At 48.5% G+C, this 17,119-nt stretch overlaps 5 protein-coding genes across 5 annotated transcripts; 4 read left to right on the top strand and 1 right to left on the bottom strand.

Annotated features, from left to right (window-relative positions):
• Positions 1-530: 530 nt before the first annotated feature.
• N7484_001027 (uncharacterized protein) lies at positions 531-1,982 on the top strand (the record flags this gene model as incomplete). The annotated part of the gene is made up of 3 exons (XM_057111447.1): positions 531-1,139; positions 1,223-1,387; positions 1,518-1,982. Coding segments are annotated over 3 exons (1,239 nt in total), but the record flags the coding sequence as incomplete, so codon positions are not given.
• A 261-nt stretch (positions 1,983-2,243) lies between these two features.
• On the bottom strand, positions 2,244-4,074 carry N7484_001028 (uncharacterized protein; the record flags this gene model as incomplete). Its single annotated transcript, XM_057111448.1, has 2 exons — positions 2,244-3,964; positions 4,041-4,074. The coding sequence occupies 2 exons, from the start codon at positions 4,072-4,074 to the stop codon at positions 2,244-2,246; spliced, it is 1,755 nt and encodes a 584-aa protein (XP_056976185.1).
• A 2,037-nt stretch (positions 4,075-6,111) lies between these two features.
• N7484_001029 (uncharacterized protein) lies at positions 6,112-7,532 on the top strand (the record flags this gene model as incomplete). The annotated part of the gene is made up of 6 exons (XM_057111449.1): positions 6,112-6,249; positions 6,307-6,533; positions 6,594-6,733; positions 6,795-6,889; positions 6,941-7,054; positions 7,113-7,532. 6 exons carry the CDS (start codon positions 6,112-6,114, stop codon positions 7,530-7,532), a joined length of 1,134 nt encoding a protein of 377 aa, XP_056976186.1.
• Positions 7,533-8,096: 564 nt separating this feature from the next.
• On the top strand, positions 8,097-9,536 carry N7484_001030 (glycoside hydrolase family 39 protein; the record flags this gene model as incomplete). Its single annotated transcript, XM_057111450.1, has 2 exons — positions 8,097-8,662; positions 8,729-9,536. 2 exons carry the CDS (start codon positions 8,097-8,099, stop codon positions 9,534-9,536), a joined length of 1,374 nt encoding a protein of 457 aa, XP_056976187.1.
• A 2,426-nt stretch (positions 9,537-11,962) lies between these two features.
• On the top strand, positions 11,963-14,454 carry N7484_001031 (beta-glucosidase; the record flags this gene model as incomplete). Its single annotated transcript, XM_057111451.1, has 2 exons — positions 11,963-12,095; positions 12,170-14,454. 2 exons carry the CDS (start codon positions 11,963-11,965, stop codon positions 14,452-14,454), a joined length of 2,418 nt encoding a protein of 805 aa, XP_056976188.1.
• Between the last annotated feature and the right edge of the window lie 2,665 nt (positions 14,455-17,119).

A 17,119-nucleotide genomic window follows, 5' to 3' on the forward strand; every position in this document is an offset into this window, starting at 1 on the left:
GACAAGTAAACCAGGGCTCGTTTAATTCAGAGACAATGACAACAATATCAAGAACCTTGTCAAGCCAGATCCGTACTTCAAACCGAATTTCTTTGTTCATCCTTGGCACCAGGTCTCCCTAAAATCGGTAAGTTGATGACATGGAAGAGCGTCTCACCCGTATGGCTGATACTCGCTCCATGCGTGTCAGCCTGAAGCTCTTTCATTGATCGATTCGTGCATACTATACCCGATTGAGAGCGTTCGTTTGCCAGACCCGGTGTAAATCTACACCTGATCTTACGGTCTTTGATGAGGGGCTTCAGCCAAGATCGGGCTTCAGGCAAATGATTCCTACAGGCCGTGGCTTCAAGTATACTAGGGGTACTTATAGGTGCCTTTGAGCCCTACCGACAGCTTGTTCCTCCAAACTTTGTTCCTACTACCTACCTCATTACATCCTTCATACCACGGTACCCCCTGCCTACCCAGCTCAAAATTATATTTTTTTTAAATCTGGAGATAATATGTATCAAAGACTCCTAAATCAGGTCGTCACGATAGGATTGATATCCCTAACATTGTTCACCCAAACACACGCAGTCCCACCACATCCGCACGCGAACCTCCCCAAACCAGACCATCACCACTCACCCCAGACCAGAGACACGACCTACAAGATTCCCAGCAAAATACAAAAAGGGACAGCGACCGCCCGTTTCAAAATTGCATCTCCTAACAAAACTCTCTCAAATGCATCAATCTTATCGCTAGACGTCCCACAAATCTCAAAAGTGACGTCTACCTCCTTTGACTGGTGGTACTTCGACGCAGTCTCAACAGAAAACCCAGCCGAGTCCTTGACAGTCATTCTGTTCACGTCCGCAGCGAGTGCATTCCCATGGCTGGATCCCAGTGAATCGTCTGTGTTGATCGCGTACCTATGGGCGACGTTTGCGAATGGATCTGTGTTCCAGGAATATGTTCCTGCGAAATTGGCTGTGATTGATGAGGGGCAAACTGGGAAGTTCCTGCAGCAGGGTTCTGGTACTTGGGATGGGAGTGGGTTTCGTTGGGTTTCGGGTAATGAGGATTCGGTGTATAAGGTTGTTGTTAAATCGGAGGAGATGGGGGTTCATGGAACTTTTACATTGAATTCTGTGAGTTCTATCTTTTTGCTTTTTGGTCTGTCTTGGGAAAGAAGATACATGGATGAGTGGCTAATATGGATCTTTTACTGAAGCAACAATCACCTCATTTACCTTGTGGTATTCAGGACGGTACATCGACTTTGGAGATTGTGCCGAATATCGGTTGGGCGAGTCTTGTTCCTGATGCTGTGGGTAGTGTGGATATGGTTATTCAGGGATCTACATTGAATTTCAAGGGACGTGGGTACCATGATAAGGTCAGTCAAGGTCTTCATTTCATTTATGCACTGCACAAGTTACACAAGTGATACAAACAACTGCACTTGCCATGTGTTATATCAAACCATCTATATCCGTCTACCAGTGAGCATGAGCTGACAGCAACAGAACTGGTCAAATCTCCCATTCACCGAAAGCGTCCAAAGCTGGTACTGGGGTCATGGCCGCATTGGTATCTACTCCATCCTCTGGTTCAGCGCCATCGCAATGGATAACAACACCCACACAAGCAGCTATGTTGCTCGAGACGACCAGGTCCTTGTATCTTCTTGTGATACTACACTCCTCACAGTTCGTCCATTGAGTGCTAACGTGACTTCCAATCCGACTGGAGGACGGTATCCGCCTCAGGCGGGGGATACTCCTGATGGCTTCATTGTTGAGGCATATTTGGGTGATGAGAAGGGTTGGCTGAATGTCAATGCTTCGATTGTCACGCTTGTTACTGGGGATGGGGAGTATTATATGCGGTGGTCTGGGGAATTGGTGGGGAGAGTTGTTGATTCTCAGGGAGTTGTGACGGATGCTGGAAGTGGGGTTGCTGTTTTTGAACAGTTTGCTTTGGTTGAGTAGTTGTATTGATGGGCAGTATTGGCCTGGGAAGGTAATATTTTTTTTGTCAGGTGTATGATATAGAGTTGTCCATAATTGTGATCGAGAAAGTCAATGTATTCTGAAATTCTTTGTTGAGCCAGTTGTTCGTGCCAATGGAGTATGTCAACCAAAATGAGGATCGTATCGAAATGTTATTATATGAGATGAAGAGAAATATCGGGGTATATCGCGGGATACGCGAAAGAAAAAAAAGAATCGCGAGTCATGAATGAACAAAGTTTACACTTTGGACTTCCATTCTTCTACCAAGCCCTTATAATCTTCCACCCCATAAGGCTGGAAGCATCGTGCTAGAATGTCCTTCTTGCGCTCAGTAGATAAGCCCAGGTCTCGCAGCATTAAATCGATATACGGGATAGCATCGAACACGAAATCTGGATTCCGCTTGCCGAAGCCACCAGGGTACCGGTACTTTCCAAACTCGGAGTGCAGAGTCGTCTCCCAAGCCAGGTCGAGCTCTGAATCATCCTCGGACTTAGAGTCGGAGCATGCGCGGACAGCAGGAGGACAGCGCTCGGTCGAAGTGGGTGTGAATTGATTTGAGAAGTAAGCTGAGATCCATAGGGCCTGTGTCTGGGCTAGCAGGGTTGTGTTAATTGTCATGGGGACACCCATGAATGCCAAGGATCGATCCTTGAGTGTTGACAATGGGATCATGAACCGGGCCAGGCGGAATGGATGCGGGACCGCTGCCTCAGATGTCTCGTCGAGGGGACGGTATTTGGGATTGGGCTTTGGCTGGTCACTGAGGCGAGGGAAACGGCGGAGGATTTCTGCGTCGGCAGCAGCCACCATCTTGGCGTCAAGAGGATCTGTGCTCCAGGGGAATCCTAGAGTGCGATCGATACCCTCGGGGAGAAATTTCAAGTTGGGAGTACAACGCCAGCCCGTAGCGCACATGAGAGCCGTGGTGGGCAGGTCATCGCCTGTTGACAGGTGAACGGTGTGGTCGGAGAGGCGATCCAAGTTGGCGACATGAATTTTCACTGAGCCATTCTTGACCAGATCGAAGAAGTCGGTTGGGTAGTTCAGGATGCTCAGCGACGAAGCAATCCAGAACGGGCTCACCCAAGGCTTGAGCTTCTTCATCTGCGGGTCTTTGTCATAGCCGTTCAGCTGCACGACATCATCAGCCAAAACACCCCAGAACGCATCGACGATCTTCCGTCCTAGCCAAGTGCCATGCAGAAAGTTCCGTACACCGGAGTATCCGTCGGCATCACCCCAGATACACGGGCTGAACCAGGTCAGGAGCCGCGTTGTCACTAGTTTCTCTAGCCACTTCTTCATGGGGGTCACATATGGCGGGGCCATCCAGCATGGACCGTGTCCCGATTCCCGGATGACCCAGTCTACCTTCATGCCCGATGTCGCACTCGCATAAACAGCATCCCAGGCGGACTTGGTGGCGCCAAAAACGGTCATTCGCTCCCCAGACCTGAAAACCTCAGCCTCATACTGCAAAGTATCCCGACAGTGAAACAATGGTGCGCCAAAGGTCTCTTGGCCCTCGAAAGTAGGCAGGTACGCCTGCGATGTAATTCCAGTCGCGACGATCAATTTCTTAGCATCGATCGTCAAAGACTCCCCCTCATGCGACACGATAAGCTTCCACGATCCATCCAGGTTGTGCTCGGCACTCTCAACAGAGTGATTCAAGCGAATGCGATCGAGGAACTTGAAGTGCTTAGCATACGCGACAAGGTAACGCTGCACCACATCACCAGGGATATGCTGGCCAGGCTTCACGCCAAATGTAGCCTCATCCATAGGGAAATCGCTGTACTCGTATGTACCAAGCATGTTATTAGACTTCAGGCCCTTGTAGAGGCGATGCTTCGCCCACACACCACCGACCGAGCTAGCTGCCTCCAGTAACAAGACATTGCTGGTGGGATTGATCTCGCGGTAGGTCTTAACGGCTGCGAGTCCGTTCCAGCCTAAACATTTGTGAGATTTTTCGCAATTGCGAGGGAATTGGGACAATGCGCTAGACGCGCATTACTTTAAACTTACCTGCGCCGACCACTACCAGGTCCACGCTCTCCATTTCTTGAATTAGGGGGGTTGTTTACTCCCACAGTACAGTCGTGACTTGTGATGAAATGTCACTTTTTGCAGTAAATAAACCAATTGAAGAAACAGAAAGTCACAGAGAAACAAAATCAAGGTCGCGAAAGAGTTGGAATGAATTCAAGGGCCGCGGAAAGTGGGGATGGCTACAGTTGCAATGGCAATTACCGGGGAAATGAGACTGTACAATCTCTAATCGCTCATGGACTCCACTTTTAACAAAGAAAACCGACAGACTGATTGAATCGGGTTGGTACCACATGCAACTAATCATTTCCGGTCCAGGCTAAACCGATAGTTCGAAAGGTTAGGGATTATTATTGGTAATACGTACGTAGTCGAGGCGGAATCTACGGATACAGTAAACGGTAGGAGCTCCACCAAGCCCTCCAAGGTTCTATCCCGTCGTTTGACATGCACGGTTAGCGCGAAAATAGATGTCAAGGCGAAGGAGCCGCTAACCTTTCTGATCCTTAGAACATGGTACGGTCCACTCCAGTGGGAGTCCGCGCAATGTCCAAACGGACACATCCTTGCGTTTGTACTTTTGACCCATTCCTATCGGAGTATGCAGCTTGCCAATGGACCAGTAAACTATTGCTGATTGCCCGGCGATCCCAGCTGCAGCCTCGATCCGACCAAGATGAAAGAAACAAAACAAAAAAATAAACGGAAATCAAAATCAAAAAACTCAAATTTTGGAATTAGTGTTTACAGCCTTGGGACTATTTACAACCATTCGATGTATCTTTAACGGTAGATCCAAAGTTGCAGAGTCCCGTTTCCATGACCCCTGAGACCGACCCAGACCCAGACCCAGACCCAGACCCAGACCCACTTGACGACGGCACCATACCCAACGTTCGCCCTGAAACATGGAACGGTGTCAACAATCTACCGGGGAGAGACAAGGCTTGGCTTTAATGTAACTGGAAAAGAGATACAAAATACTAAAGACTTATAGATTGTGACGCCATGCATCATCATCCCCCTCACAAACTCAATACATCACAAATCGGCCCAAAGGGGAAAAAAGCAATGATTCGGTACATTTGTTGACTGATCCCAGATTGCCCCACGGGCAGTCCCTGCTGATTAGCCGATATCGAGGAGAATCTCCGACAACAGATCAGCAATGCAGACATCTCGGTAGGGCAAAGGCCCACCCAGCTTATGACTGGCCCGGCTAATCGCAGACCTTTCTGGCCGCAATGCAGTTGCGCAACCGGTGACCAGAGGACAAAGAAAACCGCGACGCCGTCACAGCCTGCGCTTTCCCTTAGTGTAACCAATCATGCATGGAGAAAGGGGAGAGAGAGAAAAAGTCAAGGTCCAAGGTTGACCATCATCGAGCCAGCACGTGCAAGTGTCAGAACATTTAGAGAATTTCTTCACTTCCACAATGGCGATCGCTCGCTCGATGGGGCAAGTCTGATACCCACTTAACCAGAAGAGTTGTGGATTTTTTTACTCAATCCACCAACCGGGATTGGAGAACGGTCCCCGAAGATGGGGATTCTGGATCGCCAACTGCTTCCGAGGCCTTGGAAGGACCCATTGCGGACCCGTGTGCTGCCAAAATACAGGAAACGGTGGGACGGCACACGTCAAAGCCGTTAGCTTATACTTTCCGTTCGAGGTGTTCGAAACTGTCAGAACTTATCGTTTCGCGTTATCCAGCTCGCTAACCGGCATCTTACTTGGTTCTTGTGGAGACCACATTCGCCAGTGGCGTCTCGATGGCGCCGGCTTGTTATCCGATTTTCTTCCCATTTGTAAACCGACCAGGGTTGCGGGCTTGCTTCTTTGTCTGGCCTGGTTCCATTCACAAGCAGAGCGCCGAGGGGAAGATAATCCAACTATCAATCATTACAGCCGCTCTTTTCTTTTCCTTTCTTTCATGAACTCCCCTCCCCCTGGCCGGGATTGCTTGAATCCTTTATCTGGGTGTAACCCCCGAAAAAAGAGGTCACTCCTTTGCGCTCCGTGAAAACAACAGTCTTTGCCTTTCATCATGAGTGAGTTCGTCACAGAGGCATTCACCCTTTTGGGGGTCGCCATTGTGATTATTGGTCTTAGAACCATGGCACGATGGATTATGGTCGGCCCTAAGAATTTCCAGGCTGATGATTACATTATGCTGATCGCATGTGTGAGTGTTCGATGTGGACGTATTTTGGACTTTGTTAATGACAACCGGGCATTCTAGGTTGTGTACGGACTGGAAACCGCTGCTGCATATATGGTCGGTGCGTGGTTTGAAGGTCTAGCAAACAATTCCATGACAGATGAAGAACGAGCGGCTCTATCTCCCGACTCACATGAATATCACTTGCGGGTCGGAGGCTCCAAAGTCCAGGTGACTGGTTGGTCGTTATATACATTGCTATTATGGCTGCTGAAGACATGCATGGCCATTTTTTACTCGCGATTGACGTGAGTAGACCCGACAGGCTGGTACTCGATCACCTCGGAGAATCCTAATAACTCGATTAGAGCCGGACTCATCAATATGCGTTTACGAATTCACATTGCGTATGTCTTGATTGCGGCAACTTATATTGTGACTCTTTTTTCGATTCTGTTTGGGTGCCATCCCATGCACAAAAACTGGCAGATCAACCCAGACCCCGGCAGTAAGCATCTTTACTCCGTTTCAATCGCTAGAAATATTCTTACATTAGGTCAACCGTGCAGATCACTGCCAGCCTGCCGTATCCAAAATTGACATATACGTAACTGTTGTGCTCAATGTCTTGACAGATATATACCTCATCAGCATCCCCGCCCCGGTAAGCACATGTGCAGTCAATTTCACTGCCAATTCTAACTTCGAGCTTCAGATGCTATTCAAAGCTCGGCTACGCTGGCGCGAAAAACTCGAACTTCTCGTTCTCTTCAGCGGAGGTCTTTTCGTCATGATGTGCGGCATCCTCCGCTGTGTCCTAATTCTAACAGTAAATACAACTCAAACCCCTCTCAACGCACTCTACCTAACGTTTTTGCTCTTTCTAGGCTGGTGCAAATGGCGCTGAACAAGCCGGTAGCTGGGCCTGCCGCGAAACTTTCGTCGCCGTCGTAATCGGCAACGTCCCCATGATCTATCCCCTCGTCCGCCGCCTCGCCCGCCGCGCGGGTCTATACCTCACAACAAAAACCGGAACATCCGAAAGCTACCAATTGTCGGAGGGAGATACCGGTGAAGGTTATGTCAAGCGAAAGAAGTTTAAGCACCCCCTTTCGCTTCCAGGCGACACGCAGTGGAACACCGTTAGCGACGAGCAAATGATATTGCCCACGTCGCGCCAACAGCCTCCGACTTGTACGGCTGGAGAAGGGGACTGGGATGCAGCCAGTCATGGGAGCCAGGGAGGTGGGATTAAAGTTGTCCACGAGACTATTGTACACAGCGCGGAAAAAGGGTCACGATTATAGAGAACATGGTGGGCTATGTTCCTTTCAATGTTATTTTCTTCTATTGCTGGCATCTCTGAAATATTAAAATATAATTTTTTTTGCCTTCTCGATGCGTTTCCAAGGTTAACATGATTCATTCTGGTTTCTTAAGTAGTACCTCGGCAGACCTGGATACACTACCCAAGACCTCTTTCTCAGAACCACCATGACCATCTTAGTAAACACACATTCTGTCCACCGGAATAATTCTATAAGGAGCCTAGAGGCATGTTCACTCCCCACCGGAGGAAAAAAAAAGCATCCACACTCAGAATCCTTCCAACCGATCAAATCCGGGGAAACTTCGCAACAATGCGGGGCTGCATTAAACCCCTGCACCGAACTTCGTCACAAATAAACATACGATCCGTCGCGGAGCTCCACAATCCACAATTGAAAACTGTGGAGGGCGGACAAGGGAGTCGAAACTCCGTGAAAGGGCGGAAAGAAGAAACGGGGCTCCGGCGAGAAAGATTTAAAAGAGCAGAATGTCGCATTTCAAGATCGAATCGTGCACATCAGTTCCTCTGAGCAACTTTCAAGATGATACGCTCGGGAATTTTGACGATTCTGCTTGCCACATCGTTGGCAAAGGCAGATAGTATTACTGCCACCGTTAATCTTGCCGTGACAAAAGGTCCCCCAGAGCACCTGGCCTCTGGATTCATTTATGGAATTCCCGACACGGAGGACTTTATTCCAGACCACTGGTACACGGATATGGGATTTCGGTATGGTCGAGCCGGAGGTGCACAGCTAGAAGCGCCGGATCGGGGTTGGATCTGGGGGTTAAGTGAATACAAAGGCCGCCTTGCCTCGACTCTTTCGAACTACAAAACCTGTCGCAAGTATGGCGCAGATTTCATTATCCTGCCACATGATGTGTGGGGAACGGATCATGCCAATTCGTCAACAGTGTGGCCGGGTGATAACGGCGATTGGACAGACTACGACTTGTTCATACGCACGTTGATGGCCGATCTCAAGGCTAATAATGCGCTGGAGGGATTGGTGTGGGATATCTGGAATGAGCCTGATCTGACAGGCTTCTGGAATCGGACCCAGCAACAATGGCTTGATTTGTATGTTCGGACGCACAAACTCCTCAGGTAAGGCCCGTATCTTCCCAAATATATTGATATATTGGAATTGGATACTAATTTGTCTGTTTGCAGAGAGGATGCGGATTTCGACAAAGTTCTCATCTCTGGGCCGACGCTGGCTGGATCACCTTTAAGCACTAACACCTGGTGGACGAACTGGTTGTCTCAAGTCGCCGGCAATAAGACTATTCCGGACCAATATGCCTACCACCTCGAAGGAACATCGACTGATTCAACAGACGACCTCCAAAACAGTGATTCATCATTGTCAGCCATGTTGAAAACATACAAAATGCCCTCCAGACAAGTAAATATAAACGAGTACGCCAACTTCGCAGAACAAATTCCCGCTGGTGCAGCTTGGTGGATCTCGCGACTGGAGCGCTACAACACACTCGGGCTCCGAGGAAACTGGCAAAGTCTCTGCGTCCTGCACGATCTATTTGCCAACCTCCTAACAAAAGTTTCGGACCCCACCGTCTGCACCGAAACGGATTACGTCTCCGCACCAGAATACCAGGTATACAAATACTACAACCTCAACATGACCGGTGTGCGGGCGAATACCACCGGCACAGGCGATCGGTTAATGGATGTATACGCAACCATTGACTCGGACAAAGTCCGCATTCTCTGCGGTGTCCGGATTACCGAGGGGACTTGGCAGATTACGGTTGAAAATATGAGCGCGGTTGGACTTCCGACTTCGGGAACGATTGATATCCAGACCTGGGGTTTTGCCGGCACGGATGTTTGGGAGGAGGTTGATACGTATAGCGATCGTGGGATTGTGTCGCATACTTACTCTGGGAACAAGTTAACTTTCCCAATTTACCAGACCGATAGTAGTACGGCTTGGGCTTTTGAGTTTGCGAGGTAGATTTTGCTTGCTACTAGTGCTTAGTTGGTGTGCTCGAAGTATGCACCAGATTTCCTTTCCTATTTCCTGGCTTTTCCCTCGTTGTTAGTGCTTATTCTACCCGTTTTTTGCTTAATTATTCTTGGCTGAGCCCAGGGGTAAGCGCCTATCAATACTCTGATATAATTATGGCGTTTTGATCTAGTCAAATTCAAGCAACCTCCGCTACTGGGGTTGTGCCCTCTGTGCATAAGCCACCGTCAGCTGACTTCGAAGAATTATTTTCAATCGAGGACGAATAACCGTTCCTGGCAAATTAAGCTCCAAGCACTACACCTGACACTCGATACAATTGGATGGCGTTAAATTGGAATTTTTGGGAATTTATTGAGCTTTCAGAGGCCAAGGAAGCAATGAGCATCTTTCTTCAAGAGATGCCAACTATGAACCTATATTTTACTGCGTCGGGGCCGGTTTCTGCGACTCAGGCTGCACGTTATACTGCATTAGCTCAACTCAAGCCTCCTGCCGAAGAGTAATCTCGAGATATGTGCTCATTCCGGAATTGCAAAGGATTTACCTACGCCATAACGATGGTTAATGAGACTGGATTTATCAGACAGGTGGCATTGTACGCCCCAAGTCTCCCAGGAGATCCTGTTTTCTACTAGTTGCAGCGGCACCGTCGTATGATAGACAGCAAGCCAAATGTGTCGCTGGTCCTTGATTTGGGAGATAAGAGGTATATGAAGGCTGAGTCAAGCTATGTGGGGGGATTTGCTTCCTTCTTGAAACATATAGGCTCTCCAATCACTGCGTCGTGATACTACGTTCTATAACTATAGAAAAAAAACGTTAAAGGAAAATTTGGAAGCACAGAATGCAGGTAGATTCACTATCCGAGAGGGCGGGATGGGTGCCCGCTGCAAAGCCTTAGGCACCGACATCATTCTCTCAGCTTCAATCGTCGAGCATATTGCCTACCGAGTCATTATCAGAATAGTGGTAGCACCTTGGCATAGAGTGGCTTCATTTGCCTTAGGGTATAGTTTCTGCAACATAGTTGTGTATGTATTCTTTAACTCCCCTTAAACACTCTGCCCAAAGGCAACCCTGTAAACCATACAAACTTCTCCCGTCAGCCGAGAAATCTACCGAAGATAACTGCCATGGCGGACCCGGCATCCGAATGATTTTTTAGCCCACTTTGATCATAGTATATTTCGGCAGCGCCATTTCGCGGGGAGCATGGTGATCCATGTGGGGCCTCGCTCAAATGTCGGGAATATACTACGTTGCTACATCAATGGCATTTGATGAGCCTTGACAGGCAGTTGTGCTTTCCAGAACCACAGAATGCTCTCTCTCATCAAAAGCTTCACCAGATAGATCAAAATGGCGCGGGAATGGGGGTTTGACACAGCATTTAAGGTTGTTTCATGAACATGTCCTTGAAAATTCCTTCCTTGACTCAACTCCAATCCCCTCTTGAGTAGACACTTGGCATTATTCTCGGCACGGGGATCAGAAGACCAATGTGTTGCCCCCGCCGTTGACGCCACCAAGTCAACAAGGAATTCGAAGCTCGGGAAGCCTTCTCTGCCACATCTAGATTGATGCTATGGTGAAGGCCGGACAGCCGAATACGAGGTTTTTGCGCCTAATGGAGTTCTTTGGGCCGAGAGTCTCTGCAGTGCCCCGGATCTCTCTTCTAGTCCTTAGCTTGAGACACTTCCCCGGGAACAAAGGGCTGTTGACATCTGACCCGCCCCTCATCGGCTAATGTTTCCCTGATAGTGTCCGTGGGCCGGAAGATGACATTCAAAGTTGAACTCAATAGCCCCGCGCACACCGGTTAAACATCGGAAGCATGATACTATGAAAAACCTTAAATGTGCGGGTAAAGATTTTAACATTTGTGTGCCCGTGGTTGGAAGGTTTCTGTAGAACAACCACCTTAAGGAACCCGAAAGTTAAAATAAAAGGGGCCCAGGAACAATAAACATACCTGTATCAATATTGATAGTTGGTCAGCGTCCAGGGGAGATTCCAAACTGTCGCAGAGACTTTAGCCAGGGTATCGATGATGAGATCACACGTAATGATTTAGTTCAATCATGGCTCACATGGCTCGCGTGTGTATGACACAAAATGCGGGGCCCCGCTTTCCAATGTGTGCTGAAGAGAAGCCCCACCTTGATGGAAATTGCCCGAGCCGACTGTATGCATTGGAGGTTTTGTCAAACGCCAAGTTCAAATGTTTCCTGCCATGTTCAAGGGTTGCAATTATCAAGCTCAAAATGCCGGGTGGCGTACTCCCTCGGTGGTATATAAAGTCCAACATCATGCCCGTTGATAACGTTGGAACAACCAGAAGTTTATGATAAAAGATTAAACTTTCGTTCCGTTCATCACCTTCTCACCTTCCTTTTTGGCCACTTGGGAGGATGAAGTTGACCACGCTTTCTACTGCAGCGTTACTGCTGGTGGGAGGTGTTTCGGCAGAGAGCGAATCCTCCGAGGCAGCGAATCTCGAGAAATTCTGGTCCTATGGCAGATCTGAGCCAGTGTACCCGACGCGTAAGTCCTTTTTTCCAATCTCCATTAATTGTTATTTTATGATGAAAATGATGATTGATGAACATTGCATTCAGCCGAAACGAAAGGCCTGGGAGATTGGAAAAGCGCTTACACCAAAGCGAAAGCTCTCATTGCTCAAATGACAAATGAGGAAAAAAACAACCTCACTTATGGATATACATCGACAACCAACGGTTGCAGTGGAAACTCAGGTGGTGCCCCGCGTCTTGGCTTCCCTGGGATCTGTTTACAAGATGCCGGGAACGGTGTCCGGGCGACCGATATGGTCAATGGATACCCTTCAGGCGTTCACGTTGGGGCGGCATGGAACCGTGATCTCTCGTACCAGCGTGCTAGCTACATGGGAGCCGAATTCAAGAAGAAGGGTATCAATGTCGCTCTTGGCCCTGTCGTCGGTCCCTCTGGCCGAATAGCACGAGGTGGTCGCAATTGGGAAGGATTCAGTAATGACCCCTACCTGGGCGGTGCCTTGGCCGGTGAGACGGTCCGTGGTCTACAAAAGAATGTCATTGCATGCGTCAAACACTTCATTGCCAATGAGCAAGAAACAAATCGAAACCCGCCTTCGCTGCTGGCCGACAGCCACAATCAGTCTTACTCTACCAATGTCGATGACAAGACTATGCATGAGCAATACCTTTGGAGCTTCCAGGATGCAGTGAAAGCAGGAGCTGGTTCTATCATGTGCAGCTACAACAGAATCAACAATAGCTATGGTTGCCAAAACAGCAAGACACTCAATGGTCTTCTAAAGGGCGAATTGGGCTTCCAGGGCTTCGTTGTGACTGATTGGAGTGCCCAGCACAGTGGCCTTGCAAGTACACTGTCCGGGTTGGATATGGTCATGCCATCGTCATCGTTCTGGGATAACGGCACACTCGCCTTGGCTGTACGAAACGGGTCTCTTCCACAGAGCCGTCTCGATGATATGGCCACTCGCATCGTGGCTTCCTGGTATAAATATGCCGAGCTGGAGAACCCGGGTCATGGAATGCCGGTGAGCCTTCTTGAGCCGCACACGTTGGTAGATGCCCGGGATCCGAAATCCAAGAAGACCATCTTCCAAGGTGCCGTGGAAGGCCACGTTCTCGTGAAGAACACGGAAAACACACTTCCACTCAAGAAGCCCAAATTCCTCTCCCTCTTCGGCTATGATGCTGTCGCTGCCTCCAGGAACACTGCAGATGGGGAATCTCTCGTTGGGTGGTCTACCGGTCTAGACAATACTCTATCTTGGCCCAACGGATCTGCAATCTCAGCGACAAGCATGGTGTATCTTTTCCTTTCCAGTCTTGATCCATCAACCAAAGGTCCTGGTGTTGCTCTTAACGGAACAATGATCTCTGGTGGAGGCTCTGGCGCCACCACCCCGTCTTACATCGATGCACCCTTCGATGCCTTCCAGCGCCAAGCGTATGAAGACAATACCTTCCTTGCGTGGGATTTCGCTTCCCAAGATCCGCCTGTCAATCCTGCGTCAGAGGCCTGTATTGTTTTCATCAACGAGCAATCGAGTGAAGGTTGGGACCGCCCATACTTGGCAGACCCATATTCCGATGAACTAGTCTTGAATGTTGCAGCCCAATGCAGCAACACCATAGTCGTTATCCACAACGCAGGTGTCCGACTTGTCGACCAGTGGATTGAAAATCCCAATATCACCGCAGTCATCTACGCCCATCTTCCTGGCCAAGACAGTGGTCGAGCCCTGGTAGAAGTAATGTACGGCAAGCAGTCACCCTCCGGTCGTCTTCCCTACACCGTCGCCAAGAAAGCAGCAGACTACGGTGCTCTTCTGGACCCTACCATTCCCTCAGGCGACCTTGACATTTGGTACCCTCAGATAAATTTCACCGAGGGAGTCTATATTGATTACAAAGCCTTCGAGAAGAGCGGAATCACGCCTCAGTACGCATTTGGTTATGGTCTTACCTACACAACTTTCAAGTACTCCGATCTGGAAGTTTCAGTTGCCCACGGTGTGAGCACCAGCTACGCACCACCCGGCAAAGTCATTGCTGAAGGCGGTTTGCCATCGCTGTGGGATGTTGTTGCTTCTGTCAGCTGTACTGTCGCTAACTCTGGATCTGTGGCGGCTGCGGAGGTTGCTCAGCTTTACGTTGGTATCCCGGGAGGTCCTGTCAAGGTCCTGCGTGGGTTTGAAAAACGGCTTATTCAGCCTGGTGCGCACAAGAACTTCACATTTGATCTGACACGTCGTGACCTTAGTGCTTGGGACACTGAGAAACAAGTTTGGGGCTTACAGAAAGGCGAATACCATATTTATGTGGGGAAGAGTGTGCTAGATATCCAGTTGACTGGAACATTGACTTTGTAATGTGATGAGTCTGCTAGAGGTTAATTAGATAACAATATATGCGGACGTCGACCCCTCGGCGACAATGAACTCAGCCTAGTAACCCACATGAGCAGCAAAGCTTTTGAATTAACATAAGTAAACATGCGCAAAGCCTCAATAAAAGATATACATCCTGGACCCCAAGTCGAGCGGCATGCCGGACTCTGTTCTTGCTTGTAGAATTGACTTACATCCAACGAGATCAATTTACTCGTGGGCACCGGTGAACATCTCCCGAAACGATGAGCCCCACGGCGAAGGCTGGTATTCCGTAGACACCTGGAATTTGCTCAAACTATGGTCGCATTTTCGGTGGTCTGAGTCTTGTCGTGCCAATGCAGACAAACCGTGAAGAAAAAAGAAATTTGAAGATCAAGGCCCTGAAGGCAAAAAAGAAATGGAGCAGCGGCGAATCGAACGCCGGACCTTTCGCATGCAAAGCGAACATTATACCACTAAACCACAACCCCATCTGATAAAAATAATGGCCTAGTAAGCATTCTCCAAGGCTGTTACTTTTCAGGTTTCCTGGACTAGTTCGTTGCCGGATAGACTTCCTCTGGGTCATGGGTCCAGGGACAGCGCCGGCTTGCAAAATCCACCAGAGTGGGTCTTTTGGAACCCCAGGCGGAACCAGCCCGTTTCCAAGCAGTTCTTTGTATCGAGATTCAACCAAATCAGCAATGTCGATTTTTCCTATACTACCTTTTTTGTGGCCCTTTTCTATATTTCGTTGTGGGAGCATTTAATTCATACATATGATACATCAGGATCAACTTTCTCATTCCTTCGAGTCTTGAAGCCATGTTGGGATTGAAAGGTTAGATAATAGGTACTTAACAATACATGAAGCCATACGAGACGAATACTGATCGCTCATGGTGGGCATAGCCTCCTGCCCTGTTCGCACTGCGGGGGCCAGACTGGGAAGGGGTTCGTGCTTCACACTAAAATTGTGATTCCACCCAGAATAATTTCTGTAAGTCTAAAGATCCATCTACCTAAGATATGTCGCGCGTTGCAAGGAATGAGCAAAGAGCGAATTCGTGGGCCGCACTCAACGATTTCTACAGCGCAAGCAAACACAGATGCGATGGCAGCACCGCAACGGGCAAGGAAGTTATTGGGCTTGCCAGGAAAAGGGTGTTTAGGCACAAATATTGCCAAAAAGTTCTTAGATGTCTTTTTCTTATCGACGTCTTGTCGCCTGTGCTCGATCAGATGATCACGCATCTGCAGCATGGGAGACCATCTACCTTATTATGGGGTTGCGTCAGCTATCTTCTGCAGGTAATTAGTATTTTGATTTTAACATTGCAAGAAGGCTCTAAATATACTATAGGTCGCAAAAGACTCTCAAATCGATAATATAGCGACGATGTTTGCCGATATATGCGACATCATCGATGATGGCAGATTACCGTACACTGTCTTACAACACTCAAGCAGATTTTTAGTCTCTCAGCGCGTTCTTGTTATCATCCCAGGGCTTTTGACCTCAATTTTGAACTGTTGTACCAAAGCAATGGAGAACATTGGAAAAAAGCGTGAGAGCATCCGATTTATGATACCTTCGAGTATGACGAAACCCTTTGAACGTTCTTACGTTCACGCCCTAGCGGAGCTACGGTCTGGTCGAGATATTCTGGTGACTGTTGTACAAAGCGAGGCACGGCGTACCGAAGCACATATACCTAGATCTATGTCTACCACTACATCTACAAGAGTAGCGGCACGGCCAAACTCCTATCAACCAGTACAGACAATCACACACGCTCGGCCACCTCGACCGCTGAACGATATTGATAGACAAATGCAGAAACTCATCAGGAGCCTACCAGATTCTCTGAATGTTGAGCGCGATTTGGCAATGGACGCATTGACGACAAATATGCATTCGCCATTTGGCGTAAGAGCTCGATATAGTGAGGCCCTACGTGAGTTCCAGAACTCGTATTTCTCAATGTCTAGCTACTGATTTCAAGTCAAAGCGCATTCTTCCCCCGAGTACAAGGCGGCACTTCAGAGGTCATCAGAGGCACGCCACATCGCAAAATTTGTATGGATACAGAAGCAAGAGCCCTATATCCAATGGACCCAGTCAAGAGGCACCACAAGGTGTTTGTGGATTCATGGGGAGCCAAGCACAGGTAAAACGCCACTTGCAGCACGGATCATTCAAAATGTCAAAGCTCAAATCGACGATAGAGCTCCTCGTGATGGAAAGAGGTTTGCTTTGGGGTGCATCTTTATCTCTCCATCTGATTCCAGCCCTGGCGGCCAAGAAATCATCAACCTACTGAAGGATATTGCAATGCAGTTCAATATCTCGCTTGGCGAAAACTTAAAGAAACACGAGCTTCACAGGGCTTGCGTGGACTGCTTTAGACGACTTGAGCGCGTGTATATCATTGCTGACGGTTTAGATCATGCTTGTGACCCCACAAAGGTCACGGAAGCGCTACTGGCAATTTTCAACGATGCCTATCCATTGATGAAGTTACTTGTGCTCAGCAAAAAGACAACTGATATCCAGAAAGTTTTAAGTGGAACCAAGGAAATTCATTTACTATAATATGTTAGGAGAAGCTGCTTTTTTGATTTAAGATATTGACCCGCAAAGTAAACTTGATTCCCTTTATAC

The sequence above is a fragment of the Penicillium longicatenatum genome (assembly GCF_028827895.1).
Source record: "Penicillium longicatenatum strain IBT 33135 chromosome Unknown contig_1_segment0_segment0, whole genome shotgun sequence".
Classification (NCBI taxonomy): Eukaryota; Fungi; Ascomycota; class Eurotiomycetes; order Eurotiales; family Aspergillaceae; genus Penicillium; species Penicillium longicatenatum.